This window comes from Pristis pectinata, chromosome 8 (assembly GCF_009764475.1).
Source record: "Pristis pectinata isolate sPriPec2 chromosome 8, sPriPec2.1.pri, whole genome shotgun sequence".
Lineage (NCBI taxonomy): Eukaryota > Metazoa > Chordata > Chondrichthyes > Rhinopristiformes > Pristidae > Pristis > Pristis pectinata.
Genome location: NC_067412.1, coordinates 75,430,853 through 75,453,492, shown reverse-complemented (window position 1 = coordinate 75,453,492; position 22,640 = coordinate 75,430,853). Strand labels below are relative to the sequence as shown.

The following is a 22,640-nucleotide window of genomic DNA, read 5'->3' as shown; positions in this document are numbered from 1 at the left end:
GATGACGGAGATTGACGAAGCCGAGCACCGAAGGCTAATTCTGGCTACCCATCCGTGTGACATATAACACTCCAATTTGCTTGAACCATCTGTGTAATCTCTCCCTAGCTCCACTTTAGGCACCAAAGAGATTACCAAGCAGGATGAGGAAAATATTCAAGAGTCTTCTCAAATCCTCCTTGAAAAAGATATAACATCTTCACTGACTCCTGGGAAAGCCTGGCTCATGACAACCCAAAGTGGAGAAGCAGTATTCAAGTGCACGCGTCGGGAGCATACAGAAGTCCACCGTAAATGGCAGCAGGAGCATACATCTCACAAATTACCCACCCGACCCTCTCATGGGGCACCCTCTGTTCCAGCAGTTCTGTGCTGTGGTCAAACCCTATGTACTGTATCCAAGTCTTCAATTTGAGACATTTTCAAGTGATAGCGACAGTACATATTCAAGTGTTAGAGACAGTGAAAGAAAGAGCCAATATGTTGACCTCTGATGACAGGGCTTTTGATGGTAGAAAAGTTGGATTCTAACAGAGATGGAGTGAAAGTCATAAATATATCAAATTTTGTACAAAGACAAGGGGGCTCCTCAAAACTATTAACATTAAACCTGATGCGGTTAGGGTCTTCTCCGCATGGAATTTTGTCACCGCCGATAATTTTCTTTTGGCCAAATTTCCAGGAGAAACAGACACTGCAATGGGAATTCGGATCGTTTCTACCAAAAGATCTAAACTTGTGATACTGCTTTTGATTTTTCTCTCCAACTACCATTGTTTGCTGCTGTGAATTCTTAAGGTGCCCTATCACTAGCTCAGGTGTCGCCTTTGATTGACGGCCGAGCGGACCAATGAAGGGGCAGCGAACGTCACCTGCAGCTGCGGGACGGAGGCGGAATTTTTCGTGTCAGGTGCTTGGGGCTGGAGAGAGCGGTGGGAGTAGGCAAGTGTCGTGGCGCAAACCGCTGTTACCAAAAGATACCAAGCGCCCCAGGTGCAGAACCATTACTCAGACGTCGAAAACCGTTTTCGAAGCCGCTTGGCCGGAACTGAGTGATAGCTCCTAAGCCCAAACTGCTCCGGTCCAATGTCTGCCGAGCGCGACGTTGTGCAGGTTCCCGATGACCTGGCGTTTGCCTCGTTCCGGGAGCAGTGTGAATCGGCGCGAGGATGGCAACAGAAGTACAACAAACCCAGTATGGGGGTGTGGGTGCAGGCCGCATCCGAGGGAAAGTCTGTACACCGAATCAAGGTAATAAAAGAATTCTGAGAGTGGGGATTGCTAAAAAGGCCTTTTATTTGTATAGCATCTATTTGTATAGCATTACCATTTGACGCTCCCCCCCCGCAAAAAAAAACTTAATAGCCAGTGAATTACTTTTGAAGCGTGTTCCCAGTAATGAACAGAAACGTGGCAGCCAATTTCCGTGCACAAGGTTGCACAGGGAGACCAGTGACAACCCGTTTCATTGCTGTCTGTTGGGATATATACTGACCATTTATATAGTGCCTTTTAACACCACAAAGGCAATACACGGTATTTCACAAGAGTGTTAGCAAATAAATTGATGTTAAGCCACCAATGAAGTACCAGACTGGATGACAAAAGGTTTAGTTAGAGGGATAGGTTTTATGGGATATCATAATATAGAGCGGGATAGTGAGGTGTGAAGATTTTGAGAGGGGATCCCAGAGTTAGGGTGTTGGAAACTGAAAACATGATGGCTGGTGGTGGGATGATTAAATTTGGGGAATTGGAGGGCAGATATCCTGGAGGTTTATGGTCATAGAGTTACACAGCACAGAAATAGGCCCTTCAGCCCACAAATACTATCTAACCATCAACCACCCATTCACACTACATGTGCATCAACTGTCTTCAGATTCTACCACTCATCTACATGTTGAGAGCAATTTATAGTGGCCTACCAACATGCACGTCATTGGGATTAGGAGCACGGGGAAACCCATGCAGTCAAAGGGAGATTGTGAAAACTCCATACAGACTGTATCGAAGGTCAGAATTGAACCAGGTTGCTGGAGCTGTGAGATTGCAGCTCTTCTAGCTGTGTGACTGCACTGTCCTACATTGCTGAATATAATTTCAGAGAGAGAGAAGTGTAAGACAATGGAAGAAAACAAGGATGAAATTTTTGAAATTGAGATGTTGCTTAACACAATGTTGTTTAACACAATGTTGTTGTACCTAATGGTGAGGGAAAGCATGTTGATCAGTGGAAGATGATGACCAACAAAGGTGTGGGTATGGGAACAGAGCTGATGGTTCCTTGTCTATGACTGGATAGAAAAGCATGGTGAGAGCAGTGCCTTTCAGAAGAGACAAGTCACAAGTGTGATGGGATTCTCCACTTGCCTGACTGAGTGCAGCTCCAGCAAGAGTCAAGTTCAACACCATCTAGGATAAAGCATCTGATGGACATCCAATCCAGCACCCGAGATATCCATTCCTTCCAACATGATTGCCCTATGGCCGCAGTTTATGTGCTATTTACAAAATACAGTATAGTTATTTGCTGCTTCGACAGCACTTTCCTAAACTCTGACCTTGCCTCCAACATCAAGGGTAAGCACGTCAAGTGCATGGAAATGCATCTACCTAGAGTTTCTCCTCAAAGTTACAGATCATCCTGACTATGAAATGCATTGCAGAGCCTATTCCCTGTCTAGCAGCACTGTGGGACTATTTCCACAGGAAGGAGCAGGTGAACCATTGTTTTCTCAAGGCCAATTCAGCATGAGCAGTAAATGGTGACCTGGCTCAAATATCTAATTCCATTAATGTGAAAAAATATGAAATGAAATGATAAGTTATTCATAAGGGTGTGATGTAAGCTTCACGAAAACATCCCTATCTGCTAAACACGGGGTTGGGGGGTGGGGGGATAAGATGGAAAAGGTGGTCAGATTGACTTCTTGAGCTGTGCACATTCCTATATTTTCAACATTCTAATTTTTATGCAAAAGTGATAAATTGGAATAGAAGAGGTGGTTCTTGTGTCCATCTGGTGCCCATGTATGCACAATAAGTCAGTTTTTGCCTCGGTCAAATTGTGAACTGAAATTTCTGTTTGATTCATAGTGTAATGTCAAAAATTCAATGCACTGACTGGTTAATCTGACAAACATGAGATGCAACCAGGTAAAAAGGCAAGAACTACAAAAGCAGTTAAATGTGCATGAAAGGTGATGTATTTCAAAAAGTTTGAAGAAACCAACCTATAAATAGCAACTGTGACCAATTTTAAATTGATCTAAGGCCACGCTGCACATACTTGTCAACAGTTCACACAATGAAATTTTGTATTTCAGTCAAGATACATAGATGATTTTGTTTTCAAAAGGTAGGATGAGGTCATGTGAGGAATTCCATGATATGCCAAAGTGTTGTGCCAACTAAGAATTTGAACGTTTTTGGTACACTGCAGAGTGACGATTTATGTTGGACTGGCTCTGACATCAATAAAACCGGATTTTGCTGCCATATTAAAGTATACAAACATATGTCAATACAAATAAAATGCTTATTGACTTAAATATTATTTTCTTATGATATGCTTGTTCCAATTATTCTTAATGACAAAATCCTGAAACTGAAAAGTACACAATAGACTCTTATTTTAATGATTTCACTAAAGTGTCTTGGGATTATAGAATGTTAAAAAATATTCTGTATTTCAGAACAAAATAAAGTATTTTTTGATTTGGCAACTGACTTAATCAAGAATTTTCAGATCAAGGTGTGAACACATCTGTCATAATGCTCAGGGATTGTTTGACATAGAATCACTGAAGTTTCACAACATACTACAGTTCAATTCTTGCTGCAGTTTATTCTTTATCCTTCTTGCAGCTTTTTTGCCAAGCTACATTGGTGATGTTTTTGTTGGGCCTCTTTTTTTTTCCCTGAAGTGAAAGAGGTGTGTGCTTCTATTTGTAAGTGACATGTGAATAATTTTAACTACATGTCAGGAATTTGCAAGGGCAATTTTCATTTACAGTACATATTTTAAATCCTTTTTATCAGTATTATATCTCTTGTTTAGGGCAAAGAAATATAACAATTTTTTTTATGTTCTGCATCAGCTGCTTGTATCAACAACAAATTGTGGTAAAGAATTCTGTGCCTTTCATAAAGTGATGTGGTCTCTTGTTCAGTTCAAAAAAAAGATTAAAATGATATTAAAATCCTCCATTTGATTTCATTCAATTTAAACACTGCCTATATAACATGCTTTTTTAAGGAACTGTGGAGAGCAGGATAAAAGTATACAAATATATGGTGGTACTAATAAACAGCGACTTAAATTTTCTCCAGCAAAAATGTGGCTTGAATTGAATGAGCTAAACATAAATGTATATCCTAAAACATCAAGGCAATCTATGCAAATTTGTAGACAAAAAAGAGAAGTTCTATACTGATTTACCCTCAGAATAACACATTAAAAGAAAAAATTCCAATGACTGCAAGGTTTGAATAGAATTTATCATTTATCTTGGACATGGACAATATCCTAGCATAGATCAGTTCGTACCCTGGTGATCATCTCAAGTAATAGATGTATAGGATCCAGCTCTCTCCAGTCTTGTTGGTTTCCTCCAGGTGCTCCAGTTTTCTCTTGCATTCCAAAGATGAGCTGATTGTCACGTTAATTGGCTATTGTAAATTACCCGATGTGTTGGTGGGTGGAAGGAGAATTGGTGGGCAGGGGAGTTGGTGGACATCCAGAAAGCATTGGTCACAGAAAAATAAGTGGGGCAATGATATTGATGAAATTCCTTTGGCAGTCAGCATGGACTTGATGATCCAAATAGCCTTCTGAATTGTAAGGAAATATGTTCAGTTTATCTTTGAGAAGAGAAGGACTTTGGAAGTTCCACAGTTTTGATGACAGTTTAAGAATGACAAAAGCTGTGATTGTATAGATTTCACCATGGAAGTTTACTCAATAGAAGTAAGGATCAATTTACAATGCTTACTGGAAGTAATAAAAGAATGTTTGGAAGACCACTAGCTGTGACATGACTGATCAGATGTGTCAAAGTACATTGAGGCAGTAGCTGTAGGAAGCAGTTAATACCTTATTGTTTCCCCACACAGAACTTCCCCAGATTCAATCTCATTATTTATAGAAGCAGTGAAGACTGATACATAACTCTGGTATCCCTGTTGTGTAATTTATTGAGCAGAATACTTCTGTTTCTTAAAAAAACGTTTGTTTAATATGAATTGTATGAAATAAACTCACATTTTTGCTGAATAAAGGTCATGTTTAAAGGTCATTTGAAGTGAGAGTAGACATAGACAATGCAATGTGTATGTACATTGACCTTTTAGTGACTGTTGTCGAATACAGGTGACTTCCTTGAAGGTATCTGATATCTCTGCAAGATGAAATAGAGCAGAAACCTGACACAGCAGAGACTGGAAAGGATTAAGAAAGTCATGAGGGCAGCTGAGTTGTGTGAAAAGTGAAAGTCTCAAACTGGTGTCTCTGTCACTTGAATACTACCTTTTCAGATAAGGAGAACCAGATGAGATTTGCAGAACATTATTGCCACCTTTTGTCAGAGTTTGTAACTTGATATCTGTGGGAAGAAAATCACTAAGGCGGCACACTCTAAATATTTTCCTATTTAATGGTGAATAATCCAAAGCACATGCTGCTCAGAGATTGCTATGTTTGAATGAAACAAGCTTTTCATTTGTCTATCAGGATAGTATTGGAGTGAATCTTACCAAATATGCAGTACCATGAAGATGCCAATGAGTAAAGGACTATGCGGTTGGAAAGGAACACTACTATGATAACATGTAAAATGTTTCAAACTGCTTCATAAAGTGTGACTTAATTAGGAGTGCAGGGAGTGTTATGTAAACTATTAATTCAGCCACTCTGCACCAATTCCCTTTGAAAGTTACAGTTGATCTGCTTGTACTACCCTTTTGGGCAATGCATTCCAGATCATATTTTTGCTGCATAGAAGTAACATTCTCACCTTGCATCATAGCTATTTCTTAAATCTCTGCTTAACAATCTCCTGCCACTGGGAACAGCATCTCAGGCCTACTCAGTGATTTCAAAGGTGATTTCAAATAACCTTGTATTGTTATGGTGCCTCGGTTTTCAACAGCAGTATCAATGTCTATTGCCACAGTCAAAGACTTATTTATGTGAAATACTTGTTGTCTTTGTTACTGCACCCCTATCATGATTCACTGTCTTACTTCTATTGCCCATCCTTGTTTTTCTTTCAAAGGACGTCAACTTGCATATCTACAGTAAATTTCAGCTGCACTTTTGCTGGTCTGTCTCTAATTCTCTTCACCGTTTATTTTTCCAAATTTTGTGCCATCTGCTGACTTAATTATGCTTCTGGTATCCCTTTTGCTATTAAAGGGATACCGGAAGGGATATTTGCTATTATAGGGCGGCACGGTAGTGTAGTGGTTAGCGCGACGCTATTACAGCGCCAGTGATCGGGGTTCGATTTCCGTCGCTGTCTGTAAGGAGTTTGTACATTCTCCCGTGTCTGCGTGGGTTTCCTCCCACATTCTAAAGACGTACAGGTAGGTTAATTTGGGGTTTAAAATGGGCAGTGCGAACTTGTTGGGCTGGAAGGGCCTGTTACCACACTGTAAATAACAAAAAATGAATTAGCTGAAAACAGGAGCTTTAATTGTACTTGGAGAGAAGAGATTATGATCTGAGAGAAACAGTTAAAGGTATTTTACTCGGCTCCAGATGACCACACTGATTTTAAACCCCTTTCTCCATGGGCCTGATGTCCATCCTAAATGTGGTGTGCAAAATTGCATACAACATTCCAGCTGAGATCCAGCCAGAGATTTATAGGGATTTAGCATTGTTTTTGTGTATATACCCATCTTTACAAAGTCCTGGGTTTCAGATCCTTAATTGCATTGTGAGAACAGAGGTGGATTTGGCAAGGGAGAGCTGGAAGCAAAGCTCATTATTTTTCACAGCTGAAGGAGTGTACTGTTGATGATAAATTGCATTTGGGGAGGAAGTTTTAGTTGGGGGTCTGTTCAACAATGTTTTATGCTTGACTTGTCAGCCAGGAATGGGGAAATGAATCTGGAGACAGATTCTCTGTGCGTAAGTACTACATCAACATAAGATTGTTGTACAAAGTTTAGCCTTGATCAGCTCTTGCCCTTTTTATGGCTTCTGTTAAAAGGTAATGCATTGATGAAACTTGTTTGGTGATTGAATTGTATTTCATGTTAATGTTTCCAGTGTTTAAAATCTGCATTGAGAAAGCAAAGCCTTTGGAAAAATATCATACTGATCAATCAAAAAAAAAACTGAAATGGAACATAAAAGAAGAAATTCACTTAAACTCAGGATGGAAGTAGAATTACGTGACAAGACTGCAAAACCACACATGACTCAAATTGCCAGTAGCAAATGTTTAATGTTCCAAAAGAACAGGTCCTTCATTGGCATTCAATTTCAAAGTATTTTAGTTGCTTTATTTGTGTTTTGTCTCATTTTCAAGGCCATAAATGAAAATGACTATGAAAACATTTTCCAGTGGCAGTACTTAAACTGGCTGCCCAAAACTCCATTTCCTTACAGCCCGTGCAGTTTGCTCTGGCATTATTGTATAGTTGCTGAGTCATTACTTTAAGCCATTGGCCCTTTTTGTATTCAAATTCTGACATTACGTTGCTGGTTGCGGTGCCTCAGAGCAGCAGAAAATGGGTTACTTACAATGTCATCTACCTTTTGTAAACTATGTAAATGGAAGCACTAAATTGCAAAAATATTTATTGAATAGATTTGCAAAACTATAGCAAATAAATTTTGATTTATTCAATGTTCTTTATGTGAACTGTGCCACATGTGAGCTAAACCACCCCCTCCACCACCACCAACCCCAACCCCACCCCCACTACTGTCAAGAAAAATGAGAGAGAGATGGAAGCAAAGTAACTGCTAGTCACATTCTTGCTCTTCAAACTGGAGGGTGATAATGTAGCTTCACAAGCAAGACAGTAAAATGCAGCTGTCATGTTTAAGACGTATGGTAAGATGTAGATGGCATCCAGTGAGCCTTTCAACATGAGTTAAGCTACAATCTGAAGCTTTGAGTCAATGGGGGAGGAGTAACTTCTCTGCAGCTGCTGTTGTTTTTATCTGTTTGCATTTTTGTCCACAGCAGCAGCAGTTCACCATGTGTCAGTTTCAAGGCGGGTAGTAATTTTTGAGTTTAGTCATCAACTTTATACACAATCCTCACTTGTCATTGAAACATCTGGAATCATTAATTGTCTATTTTGAGTGATTTAGAGTTAAGACATCAAATGGGACTGGATTTACAGGAGCCTTGGTGATTAGTAAATATTACCATATCTTGGAAATTCACAAGTAAATTGAAATATCTGGAAAATTTTACCCAACAATTTTCCCCTGCAATTTTCTCTTCCTAGCTACCCCACACAGGCTCTTTCACTACCGAGATAAATTGTTACCTTTTTACTTTTTGGTTTCTTCACCTTTCTTGACGTGCTGATTCCTTGCTGAGTTGCGGTTCCCTGTCTGTCTCCTGCATTTGGGCAATCTTCATGCATGAGCCTGGACATTGCATATCATGTAATTAACCTACTGGATGTAAGTGCATCTGCTGTGGACATCCATGTCCACTTTCCAGTAAAGGGCAGAGATCAGCATGAACTCTGACCGTTTTGCTTCCCTCTCTCACACAATGTATTGAGATCATTTGTAATGAATAGGAATGTGAATTCTGATTAATTCATTGCTCGAATATAGTTATGCTGAACACGTTTGAGAACTTGATTTTAAAATTCATTTGACCCACCTTCCCTGTACCACTCACTGCTGAACAACAAAGGCTGACATTGTCAATGATGCTTGCAATTAAATCCCTCCCACTTCCTGTCATTCTACTGCAGCCTGTGAAAGAATGTTTAACAACCAGAAACTTGTCTTTATATTTAAAGAAGTATAATTTAATTCAGCAAGCTATTAAAATGTACACTTTTAGAGTACTCAAGTAACACCAATTCATTCAAGAATGAAAATTTACCCACAGTAATGATTTAGCTAATAACCTGAATTGAGCCTAGTGCTTTGATGTCTATATGGTTCATACAAGGCATTATATTAATCCACTGAATCACTTGAATGACAATGTTTCTTTGCAAGATCAAGTTCTTCCAGGAAGGGCAGTTAAATAATCTGCAGGCGTAATCTCTTGAATAAGGACAAATACAGGTGACAGCCCACATTATGGCCGTTCGGTTATGGAAATTCGCCCTTATGGAATTCGCAAATCACTGCCCAAAAATTTGAGATGCGTAATAAAATTTGCTCTTATGGAAAGTATGTGGGTCGAAAATAAATAAACACAAAATGCAAAAGTAACAAGAAATGTTGTCACTTTTTATTTTTAATCACTTAGTACTGTGGGGCAATGAGACTTGGGTATGACATCACTGCATCGAATGGGTTAGCAGTCACAGCCAAATCCCTTCTTTGTCAAGCCCTCTGCAGTCCGAGGACATGAGTGGACGTCTCAGAGAACAGCACTGCCACGCTTTTCATCTGCAAGGCATCTTCTCTGATGCGCTGCATTGTGGGGAGCTGCAGTAGCCATGTCCATCACTTACAGCAGCTCCTTAAAGTAGTCCCTCAGCCTTTACTCCACTTCTACTGTGCTTTAACCCATTAACCCCCCCCCACTCCTTCAATGCCACCTTTTCTCCCTTGAATCCCATCCCTTTCCCTGACGTCCCTACTTCCTAAACTCTCTTCTAATCTACGAGCCTTGCACGTCAGAGAAAATGCCTTGCAGATGAAGAGCACAGCATATGTCCTCAAACTGGAGAGGGCTTGGCAAAGGAGGGACTCCACTGTGACTGCCAACCCAATCGACTCTGATGTTGTATCCAAATCTTATTGTCCCACAGTATTGAGTGACTTAAAAAGTTAAAATTGGCAATTTGTTGCTTCTTTCACACCAGCCTCTTCCATTGCCCCAGTCTAATGTTGGCCTCTGCTATTAAATAACGGCAGTGGATCACTTTGTCATTGCCAATAAAATGGCTTAATATCAGAGGAAAAACATCCCTCTTACAACATGGGATTCAATGGGAAAAGGGGGTGACGTTACAGAAAATCGTGATAAAGAAGGTTCTCCAGGAAGGGAACCCCTCTGTAATGCAGGGGTCACATAAAACTAGAATTACTGAGTGCTGACACCTGGAGAAGTCACAAGCAAGAATTCTGTGCTCCAAGAGTCGCAGCTGATGGTCTGTGTTCTCTGCTTGTATTACAACATGTTAAATGCTGTTGTGTTATCTTGCATCAATCACAGTCCTAATTGTGCACTTAATTCAGTTCCTTCTTGACTACCTTGAGAATTTAACAACACATTCTTTTTCCATTTCAGTGTAGAATCGAACTTAAAGATGTATCTGCAGGGACGGTGTATGATGTGCTACATGATAATGAGTACCGTTGCAAGTGGGATAAGCAGGTCATTAAGACTTTTGACATTGCACGGCTCACAGTGAATGCAGATATTGGGTATTATTCATGTGAGTGAATTTAAGATTTCCGCATTTAAGATTCCAATGAGTGAATTGTCTTGCACCAGCTAACTGTGGTTAATTACTTGTGATCTGTCATGAACTGCAAATCCACACACTGAAAATTCATGCTGATGATTTTACAGGGTGCTGTCAGAACCAGGCACACAACAGTGTCTTGACATCTTGGTTTGCTGTTTGTTTCTTTAATATATTTTGTCTTTGCCTTAAGTCTAGTAGGGCAAACTTCATTGACACAATCAACAGAAGAGACCAGAGAGTTAATTACATTCCCCAGTTGGGGTGCTAGTTTATTTTGGTGCTCCTGCATTGAAGGGAAATACTGGCAGGTTTGTCGATGTCAGATGAGCACAGGATTAATGTACCTGGTTGGGGAAGCATGCTTGCCAGTGAGGAATACAACCTGAGCAAGGTACTGAGCCGCTCCTGTGAAACTGTAATCCATGAGTTTTGAATGTTAAGATGGAAGTTTATATGGCTCTAGTAACAACCTTCGTTCTGCAGGGAGGGTTGTGACAGTGATCTGTGTTCCAGGAATGAATTGAAAGTCAGCAGGCTCCCAAGGTTTCAGTGGACAAACCATGTTGTTTATTTGCTCTTCCTTTATAGATCTATATATTTCATATATAGCATGAACTACAATAATTTATCCTTCAGCCTTCTTCAGACCTACTCCCCAGCAATGAATTACTAATTTTAGTTCCACTAATGTGAGAAGAACTTGAGGGTCACATCTGTGGTTGTTTTCAAGTACATGAAATTTTTTTTTAAATCGCTTGCATTTACATAGCAACTTGTGTTTTGAAAACTTCAACTTCTTCACACAATAAGTTGTTTTTAAATAAAGTTATTATGTAGGGAAACAAGTCATTCTGTGGCAGTAAGATCCCTCAAACAGTAATGGAGTGACTAAATGATTTAATCTGTTTACTTCTGGTGTTTGGTTTAAAAAAAATGTTGACCAGAATAAACTTTGCATAGTGCCACGAATCAGTAACATTTGAGCAAGGGGACAGAAGTCAATTTGATATTAAAATCATGGCTCAGTAGTATGCAGTTTGTTGGCCTTAATTATAAAGGCACATTGTGTTGTGAGAACTGCTGTCAACTAGCAGTGGGATGTAGTGTCTGCTATTCTTTTACATAGGTATAATGTGTAATGTGAAATGAATACTTTGTTTAAAAATGCACCAGTTTTTTTTTGTTTTGCACCTTTTTTTCTCTTCATAGGGAAATGTCCAAGCCCCCTGAAAGATAGAGATGTGATTACTTTGAGGTCATGGCTCGTCACAGACAATGATTACATGATCATCAACTACTCTGTGAAACATCCTGTAAGTATGAACTTTTGCACCATATCTCCAATATATGTAACAAAGAGAGAAAGAAACTGTTTAGAATTAGAGAGATGTTAATATAATGTATTTAAACAAGTATATTTCCAGTGCTCGTGTTGACTGGATTAACTCGGGTTCTTCTAAAGTACTTTGTTTGCTCTGTTTTAGATTTGTCTTAGCAAAAGCAATGCCTGTAGTATGAATTCTGTATTTTCAGATGTGATGCTTGGTGCTGATTTTCTGTGGCTGTGCTACATAGAGTGTGTATGTGTTTGTGATGCACCCAGAGTACATGTCCTCTGACTAGCTAACTGTGCTTCATTTTGTGGGTTGTGAGGTCGAACTCGAGTGTAAATTCAAGGGCTTTGGATATTGCACAAAACTGGAAATCAATAGGCAACATATCTGTAGTCCAGGTTATTTATGTAATAGAAATGCATATATGATAGTTTTGCTTTGTATTGTTTTTATAGTTTTGATGATACCTAAATACTCTTTCAGTATCCAGTGTCATCAGAGTCTGTTATTCAGAAAGCAAATGTGGATAGTGTATGCCAATTCACTGTTGATTTGAAAGTTTATGTTGTTCTCATGATGCTTTGAGTCTAGCACTGGGACTTGGAGTTTGGATTTCTTATCTACTAATGTACTTTTAAGCCCTGTAACTACACAGTGTCTCTGATACGGGCTGAACCAAATTAAACTATTTTTAATGTTGCTGTGCCATTCAGTTAACAGTAGAAACCAAAATGAAGCTGACATTTAATCGATGGAATTTGATACAAGAACAAGTGCATTTCTTTATTCAATTAAACATTATCACCTTCTACCAGCAATCCATTGCAGAGATGTTTTATGGACCGATAATTAAATATCATTCATGAAATTGGGACGTTTAATGGAGTGATTGAAGGCACTGCCAAAGAAGTTTTTAGAAGGATTTTGTTTTGCTAGAATTAAGGACTTCAGCAGCCTAACTGCTGTGAAAAAGAGACAGTGATTTCATATCTGAAAGATCAATGCTGATTAAGGTACAAGATACTGAAGAATCATGATCTGGAACGTCCCCTTGTTTCCTTGCTTTTTTCTTTTAATGAATTTGCCTGCTTTCAGTGAAACCAGCAGAACAAATTGCAATATTTTAAGCATAAATTGCAATATAATGCAACTCATCAGTTGTACTGGTTTTAAGAACATGTGCAGAAGCCACTCCCAGTCACAAAAGACCCATGGTGAAATTAATCAGTATCTAGGGGTTTCCACTGATGGAATTTGTTTTTAAGCCTTTAGAGAGGTTCCAAACATTTAAGTTATTTCGGCTGCAAGAACACCAATGAGTGAGTTTAGTTTTAAGATTCACTAAAAAAATTAACTAGTTTTTCCCCAATCTAACTTGAAAATAGCTTTATTTTTTTAAGCCCTGTTTTTAGACAATTCAAGTCAAGTTACTTGCAGGTGATGGCTTTTTATTTGTGTAATTATTTTTGGCTATATTGGCACACTTTACCATGGAACCACCCATTAAAATGATTAAGCAATGTTTTAAAGGCAACATTTTAAAAACACAATTTAAATCTAAAATGGTATTAGATTGCATTGCTTCAATACAGGTTTTTGGATCTGCTCTGCAAATTAGATCGAAAAGAAATCTACAAGGAGTTGAAAGAGAAACTCTACTAAAAGGGCATAATTTACATCAGAATCACTGCATCATCAGTGGAAACTCTTCTCTTACCCTTATTGAATTTTTAAGTAGCTCATCACTGGGGCGTACAAAGACTGATGTAATCAGGGACAGTGACCTGACTCCCAGTAATCATTAAATATGTTAAGTATGAATGTATTACTTTATTTGTGCTCTGTGTGCCCCTATAATCAGTGAAGTTTAAATGGACAATATTCAGGCAGTGATATATGGCAAGCAATATTCATGCTGAACAAGTGCCAGTGAGTAACCATCCCCAGTGAGAGACTATTCATAGCCTGGGTCAATGGAATTGCTTTTGCTGAGTTTCCCAGCAACAATATGCTGCAGGTTAACTGGACCAGTAATATAAATACTAAGGTTACAAGAGCATGACAAGGACTAGATTTTTCTTTGGCAAAACACCTATCTCCCAATTCCCCTAAAGCCTTTCCATCATATACAAGGTACATGAAGAGCATAATGTACTCTCCAGCTCCAACAATACCCAAAGCTTGACACAATCCATGAAGTACCAGCCCCATTGATTGGCATTCCATTCATCACCCTAAACGTTCACTCCCTCAATCAGTGCGTATTAGCAGCAAGGTCTATAAAATGCACTGCAGTTATTGCCAACACTACCTCAGCAACACCTCCCAAACCTAAGATGTCTACCACCAAGAAAAACAAAGACAGCAGGGTTGTAGGAACACCATTACCTGGAAATTCCTCTCCTAGCTTGCAAATTATATCCACAATCTTTCTTTGTTGCTGGTCGTAAATACTGTAATGTCTAGCTCAAACTTTGGGAGTGTCCTTTCTAGAAGGACTGCAACTGTTCAAGAGGCAGCTCGCCACCATACTCAAACAGTGATGAACAGTAAATGCTGACCACATTCCATAAATGAGAAAAAAAACTGCATATATCCTGATGTTCACAGACTATATATCCCAAAACATGGAAAAGGCCAGCATGTAAAGATTTTTCACATGTTCCCAACCGAAGTAAATGTTAAGATTTAGCAAAATTCTCACTTCCTAAAGTATTATCAATTACCTGCTGGTCAGACTGACTTGAGATCAACTACTCGTCATCATTGTTCCATCTTTTCTTTTACAGGATTACCCTCCTCAGAAAGATCTAGTCAGAGCTGTGTCCATTCTAACAGGTTATCTAGTCCAGTCTACGGGTTCTGGAAGTTGTAATCTTGTCTATATGGCTGAAGCAGATCCCAGAGGTAATGGAGCATTGTAAAATGTCAGTGGAAAACAGTTTGTTTCTTTCTCTGCCTGGAGTTGTCTTTAGTTTTCTAAAGCTGTTGATTGTGTTTCTTTGCATACAATCCCACAGCACTTTGTTGTTAATTGTGTTAACTCACATGAATTTTAGCAGGCTATTCAACTAAAGGTAGGGGCACATCAGAGTGAGCTGAATATCATCTACATTTGAGTTGGATAATAAATGCTAATCTTAACTGTTTTGTTATTTGGTTGGTATAAATCTGCTTCATGAGCACAAGAATTTTGGTTAACCATACTTATTGTTTAAAACAGAATGATCCAGATTTTGTGTAGAGAACAATCAAGAAGCTAACAGCATTTGTTGTTATTATGGTATAGTTTGGATGACGATATAAGATCTGATGCAAAAACCTGAAACATTAACTCTCACTCTCTCCATGGATTTTGGCTGACCTTATGGACATTTCATTTTAGAAACCTTACAGGAATGTTCTCAAACCATATATAACTGTGAGCCACACAGATGTTGGGGCAGATGGCTGAACATGGTGCATCCTTAAAGCCTTCTCACTGCACTCATGGAAGTTGCTTGCTCTGATGGAACTCGATGTAAACTGTTTGTTTCAGGTGCTTTGGTGTGATGCCTGCAGACCCATTGCAGCTGCTGAGCATGATCAGAGCTTTGATGCTGGGGATATTGGCGAACTAGAGGGTTAATCCAACCTGCCAATGGGTTTGGAGGACTTTGCAGAGGCAGTGTTGGTACTTCTGTACTTTAAAGTGCTTGCAGTATGTTGTCTATATGTCCAATTCATAACGGAATGCAATCCATATTGCTGCACTGTAGAACATGACCTTGCTGCCAATTGGTCTTCAAATGCTCTTGCTTGGTGGCTGAAGGCTCTGTGGACGCAGAGGGGGGTGGCGGTGGATTTCATCATTAATGTCTGCTCTTGCTGAGAGGTATCTTCTGACATTAAGGAAATTTTCTATGTTATCAGTGTTTTATCATGGTGTGGTGTTGTGCATTGGGGACAGGATGATCAAGGATCTTTGCTTTCTAAAACGAAGGTAGAAAATACTTGGGGGAAATCTCAGTAGGTTACTAAATGTCTTTTGGATGTTTAGTAGAAAGCCCATCTTTTTGTATGTTGTGGTGAAAGATCCAGCAATGGTTTGGAACTCTGTCTGTCTCCAGCACATATACAAGCATTTTCATTCTGGAGTGGATGCAACAAAGGTTGAACAGTTTCTTGGCTGTCTTGTAGATTATCTCTACTTCAAAAGTGAGCGTTGGAGGCAAGAGGAAGTATTGCAGTAAGAAAGGTTGGAAAGAGGATTAGTGCTTTGACACAGCTTTGTTTAACCCCTTTTTCCAGTGGGAATGTGTCTTTGGTGGATCCATTTGTGACGATAAAGCTTTCATGTCATTATGGAGTAGACTTGAGAACAGATAAATTTGAGAAGGATCTCCTAGATGAGTATTTTGGAAGGGAAAGATCATCTTGGAATGCAACAATAACAGCTGGCTTGTTTTTTTTAATCATAAGCCATCTTAAACTGTCTCCACTCTCATCTTCAACAATGCTTTTTAACACTTGCGGGCTTTATTGTTGCTAAGACTAAGACCACCTGTTCAGAGCAATACACAAAAAGTGCTGGAGGAACTCAGCAGGTCAGGCAGCATCCATGGAGGGAAATAGTCGATATTTCGGGCCAAGACCCTTCATCAGGACTGGAAAGGAAGAGGGCAGAAGCCAGAATAACAAGGTAGGGGGAGGGAGAGGAGCACACACAGCCAGGGGATAGGTCAGTCCAGGTAATAGGCGAGTCCAGGTGAGAGGGGGAAGGTAGGTGGGTGGGGGAAAGGGGAGAAGATGTAATAAGCTGAGAGGTGATGGGTAGAAGAGGCAAAGGGCTGAAGAAGGAGGAATCCAGTAGGAGAGGGCAGTGGACCATGGAATAAACAATGGAGGAGGGGAGGAGAGGAGATGGGCAGGTTATCAAGGCGGGGGAAGGGGTGGGGGGGGGGGAGAAAAGGAAGGGGTGGGGTTACCATAAATTAGAGAAATCAACACTGAGACCGTTAGGTTGGAGACTCCCAAGGCAGAATATGAGATGTTGTTCCTCCAACCTGCGTCTGGCCTCGGTGCAGTAACTACATGTCTATCCATGGCCTCCTCTACTGCCACGTTGAGGCCAGACGCAGGTTGGAAGAACAACACCTCATATTTTGCCTTGGGAGTCTCCAAGCTGATGGCCTCAACATCGATTTCTCTAACTTCTGGTAACCCCACCCGAATTTCTGCTAACCCACCACCCCCCCCCCCCCCCAACTCCTTTGTCTTCCCTTATTCCTGTGGCTCCCTTCCCCCGCCTTGATGACCTGCCCATCTCCTCTCTTCCCCCATCCTTTATTCCATGGTCCACTACCCTCTCCTACCGGATTCCTCCTCCTCCAGCCCTTTGCCTCTTCTATCACCTCTCAGCTTATTACATCTTCTCCCCCTCCCCACCCACCTACCTTCCCCCTCTCAACTGGACTCGCCTATCACCTGAATTCGCCTATCGCCTGCCTGCGTGTGCTCCTCCCCCTCTCCCCACCACCTTATGCTGGCTTCTGCCCTCTTTCCAGTCCTGACAAAGGGTCTCGGCCCGAAACGTCGACTGTTTATTTCCCTCCATAGGTGCTGCCTGATCTGCTGAGTTCCAGCACTTTTTGTGTGTTGCTCCAGATTCCAGCATCTGCAGAATTTTTTGTGTCCCCACCTGTTCAGATGTGTCTGTCCTTTCCCACAATTTTTGGAGTACAGACATTCCAATTAAACACAAATCCACAGTGCATATCATTCTCAATCAATACAGTAGAAAAACTTGAAGTTTGTGAATTAGGTATGAAAAATTTTAAAGGCTTGGTAGGCCATGACCACCAATTTCTGGCAGTGAAAATTTAGTGTTTATTAACTATCATGTCACTATCATCAAATTATTGGCTAATACCATTAGCCAGAAAAAAAACTTCCTTTTATTTTTAGATTCTGGGAGTATTTACTGGTGATCCAGATCTGTACTTAGTCTTTCCATTTATCATGAAAAATGTCAGCCTTGCTTGTAATCTTTAACTTTGTTTAAACCTGCTTATAGTTGTATTTTAAAATGATTAAGAAATTGTGGTGTGACTCTAAAAGAAATCAATGACTTTAAGCTTGGTTCTCAGTTCATGCAGTTGGTCCAACTAAGTTTTGATTATTTTTATCAGGGGCTCTGCCAAAGTGGGTCATCAACAAAGCTTCACAGTATCTTGCTCCCAAAGTAAGTATTAGTTACTTGGCATTGCATTCTGTAATAAATGTAGACTATTTTTAAATTGTCAGATTTATACAATCAAAGATGATTTTTAAAAATGCAAGAGATGTTCTTTAATTGATGTACTGAGTATCCTGAGGATAGCCACTGTTCAGCCTTGATAGCAAATATTTAAAATGTATTGGAAAAAGGTATTCAAAACTTCTATGCACCAACGCTATTCAGCAATCTCTCTTGCATTCTGTATTGTGGTCATGTACTATTTGTATTTTTAAAGTGTTAACCTTTGTTTGAAAATGTCCCCATGAAATGCCTTGGGTAGTTTTTTAATGTTAAAAATGCTAAATAAACTTTAAAGGAACATCTCCATTTGCATGTATTTTAGGTTCTTAAGCGACTGCACAAAGTGTGTCTCAAGTACCCAGAGTGGAAGGAGAAGAACAGACCAGACTTCAAACCATGGCTTTACCCAGAACAGAATAACCTTCCAACCATGAGCCTTGATGTACTCTCAATTCAGCATGCAGATTCACTGGAAAATATAGATGAAAGTGCCTTATCTGAAGGGAATGGTAGCGATGAAGAAGGCTTAAAAGGCTGAAACCACATTGCATTGTTCCTTCATAGTACTGTAAGCTCTTGGAGTTTGCAGGAGGAGGAAAAGTTAATAATTGGCCCTTAGAATTTGGGTGGCAAATTCTTAATAATGGGTTAATTTAGTGATTTGGGAGGTAGACGTTATTGAATCAAGTTTATTTATACAAAGGATCTGACATTCAGACAATAAATTAGATATTTGCACTTGCTGTAGTTAAATTTTGTTGTGATCTTGAGTAATTGAAAATCAGTCACAACAATAGGTTTTGTGGTCTACTTGAATAGGCCTTACAGTTGAAAATTCCTGGATTAGTGATGAGATGACATGAGAATTTCTCCTTTAATGAAAATGAAGAATCTTTGAACTGAAGGCTTGGTGGGTCTCTGGGTGGGGGGTTGGTAACAATGCTTATAAAGAGTATGTGATTTTTTTTTTTGTTTTTCTGCTTTGATTAGAAATGTTAAGATTTTGTTTTGAAAAGACCAATTTTAATCTACACCATCCTCCTTGCAATCAATGGTTCTGGTCACGATGTGATAAATCTGAGACTCAGAAAAGAATACATGGCTTTGAGCTTTGGTTCTTATCACAGAGTAAGTCAAACCTGATGCTGCAGAATTACGTGCGACAAAGTCTCTTTTCTGCTGAATCGCTGGTGGTAATAGTGCATATTTTGTATTTTGAACTGCTTTCCAATGCAAGGGATGAGAATAGTAACCTTAAACCTAGAACTTTATAGGTGTATTCCAAGTTATCTTGGTTTCATAAATGTAACAATATCTTTGTACAGGATTTAGAAATTTGTGTTCTGAAGCTAAAGGTGGTGTTTGGGGCCGTACAGACCTGTATCTCCCTGGTGGAGTGAGTCTTTCAAAGGAATTGGGCTCAGCAGCTTCTTCCTTCCTCCACTGCTCTGGGATTTAAACTTTACCATTTGATTCCTACCTTAAATACTGGCTGCCAGTGTTTCTTAGTTGCCTGCCCTCGGGATTTTTATGTAAATGACAGGGAGATTTGAAATTGACAGTGGGAATCAGGACTGAAGTTGAAAGTTCCCATTTAAATGACAAGGTCAGGAAATAGAACTACAACTGAGCTGGAGTGAAATAGTTGAAATTGGATTAGAAAAATGTGTAATGGATGTCAGCTGACAAGGTGATGTTTCCAGTAGATAGTAACTTTTATATTTTTGTTCCTCATTTCATGTTATTGTCTCTGACAATGGGTTGCTCTTGTTTAAGTGGGATTTGGTGAATTTTGTACATTATGGTAAGTTATTTTTGGTGTGGGGGAGCAAATGTAAAATAGCAGGGGAAAGTTTTGATTTTGGAAGAGGTAGATGGACCAAAGATCTTAATATAGTTTAATTAGTGAAGATTACTCAGATTTGGGGTGTATGGAGGGGGGAAATGAAAAATTATGTTGAAAACAATGTTGATTTTAATTTTGTTCACAAACAGAAATATCGCCATGAGTTAACATACTCCATGCACTATCTAAGAGCAGGGCTCTATTGTCAACACTGCTTCTGTGACATATAACATGAAATTGCTTATGGGACTGATACTTTGATATGGCCTGCAGTCATTCTTGTTTGACCTTGAGCATTAGAATTTAAAAGCATGTTCAAATTCAGGAGACAGTATTACAGTCAATACACCTGCATTTGATTAATTACTAATTTGTGAGAATAGAAGTCAATTGTCCAGGAAGTATAATAGATTAATGTACCCGTTCTTCAGCTGCTGTTAAGTTTTAACAGCCTTGAACTTAAAAATGCTACTTCTAAAACATCAATCAAGAAATTATTAAGGCAGAATCCTCATTTTCTTTCTATACCTCAAAGAAATCTTCAGTCTTGTTGGACTTTTAAGTGCTGTAATCATGAAGAATGTAGATATCCAGGTGCCCCTTCAGCACTGGTGCTAAGTACATTGTTGATGAAGGTGAGAATGAAAGTAATATATTTTCAGAACAAAGCTATGGAATTGGAATATTTTTAGTATTTTGTTATGTGAGTTGGTATTTTTGTAACAATCTGGGTTCTCAATCCTAGTAAATGTATGCAAAGTCTGGGGAGAACATTTCAACTTGCATATGCTTGTGTAAACTTTCCACCAAACAACAGATGCCAATCTAAATATCCTTATTAATGTTTTCTACCACTTATTGGGAATCTGTCTGTCTTCTGTATTTCATTGCAATGATTGTAGAGAGGCCCCCTTTACAGAATTGAGTTCCTTACTCAATTCCGTAACACTAAGAGATGACTTTTTGTTAGTGAGTATTTTGAATGCAGAAATTCAGCCATCACACTTGGGGCATTGCTTATCAGGTATCAATTTTCTAGTGCTTTTTTAATGCATTTACTTAATCTGAGGTCTCCACATCTTAGAAGAAGGCTTAAAATATTCTATTTTTGTGAAAAGATGTTTGCTAATGGTTGAGTTATTTGTGACATTTTGGCATGCAGAAAATTTAGTTCTGCCATATACCAATGATTGTTGCAAATGTTTTTGTAATGAAATTCAGAAAATGTAACACCTTGCTAAAGCTGGCATTTTAATATACTGTTGTCAGTTATGTGGCCATTTTGTACATGAAGGATAAACCAATATAATTTGAAGTTTTACCAAAGCCCTTGTGATATTCACCTCAAATTGCCAACACCAAGTAAACAGTGCTGCTTCACCCAATCCATTACTAACTTAGCTAGAATAAAAATTGTAATTGTCCTACCAGGTTTTCAACCACCATATAAAACATGAAAATGAGACATTTGTCCCTCAGGCATTATTAAGTTACCATTAAATTATTTCACGGTCTTTTAACATTGCTTATTAATTTTCCTTCAGGTTTTCAAGTCAATGTTAGAAGAGTGTGTTGGTGGGGGGGGGTGCTGGAAATGGAAGGCTGGGCGAGTGTTTTGTACTGAGTCTTGCCTGAACTGTTAGAAAACTTCAAAATCTCTTCTGGACTTTGATTCACTAATGCACTTTTCCTCCTACCTGCATCACAAAAAGAAAATGCTGCATGATTTCAGTAGTATCCCATTGCAACAGATTTGGTGGAGCTTTCTCCTGAAACATTAACAGGTGGCTTACCATTCTCATACAGGAAATGTTCAGTGCAAGTGAAACCATCTTGCTGTTTTCTAGTGGACTATTTAGTAAAGCTGGTTTCTTTTTTTTTGGGGAGGGGGGTGGGGGGAATCTGCAACCTTCCAAATGGCAGGATTAAATGTTGATTCTGTATTTCTTTTGAAGCATATTTTGAAATCTGCAATGTTCTGTTCTGACAACTAAATTAAGAGAATTTGTCAATCACATATGTTCTATTTCTGCTTTAATACCTTGCTTAAAATATACTGTGCCAAAAAGGAATATTGAGAATATGTAATATATACTCTTCCATTTGTCTGTGGTTCTTGTTTCTGCCATCTAATTAAACTGGTTACCATTTTTTTGTATTTATGATGGACAATTGTAAATGTTAACACCATCTATGTGCAATAGAGAAGTTTGACTCTCTGCCTCCTCCTCTTCCTTGAGGAGAAGGGACTGTTGGGAGAGAATATCTCAATATTGTTTAAGTGGAAATTATTTAAGTAATTTTAAGGAACAGTTCTTGTGTGCTCATGATCCTTATCTGTCGGCTATGGGATGGTGTGGAACTTGTTCAGATTATATGTTGATACAATTCCCTTGCACTGCTATTTGCCTTCCAATGTATTAATGACTTCTAAAGGTATACCGTTTCTTTGTTTCTAACCAACCCACCCTCCATGAGAAATTTCATCAATGAAGGACCTAAGCAGAATTGTGTATTTTGCTGCTAGCTTCGAGGCATCGAG

At 39.1% G+C, this 22,640-nt stretch overlaps 1 protein-coding gene across 1 annotated transcript; it reads left to right on the top strand.

Moving 5' to 3' along the window:
* Positions 1-820: 820 nt before the first annotated feature.
* Positions 821-22,557, top strand: stard14 (START domain containing 14). The gene is made up of 6 exons (XM_052020737.1): positions 821-1,251; positions 10,458-10,605; positions 11,848-11,951; positions 14,762-14,879; positions 18,143-18,195; positions 18,575-22,557. Exons 1-6 carry the CDS (start codon positions 1,087-1,089, stop codon positions 18,788-18,790), a joined length of 804 nt encoding a protein of 267 aa, XP_051876697.1. The 5' UTR covers positions 821-1,086; the 3' UTR covers positions 18,791-22,557.
* The last annotated feature ends 83 nt before the right edge of the window (positions 22,558-22,640 follow it).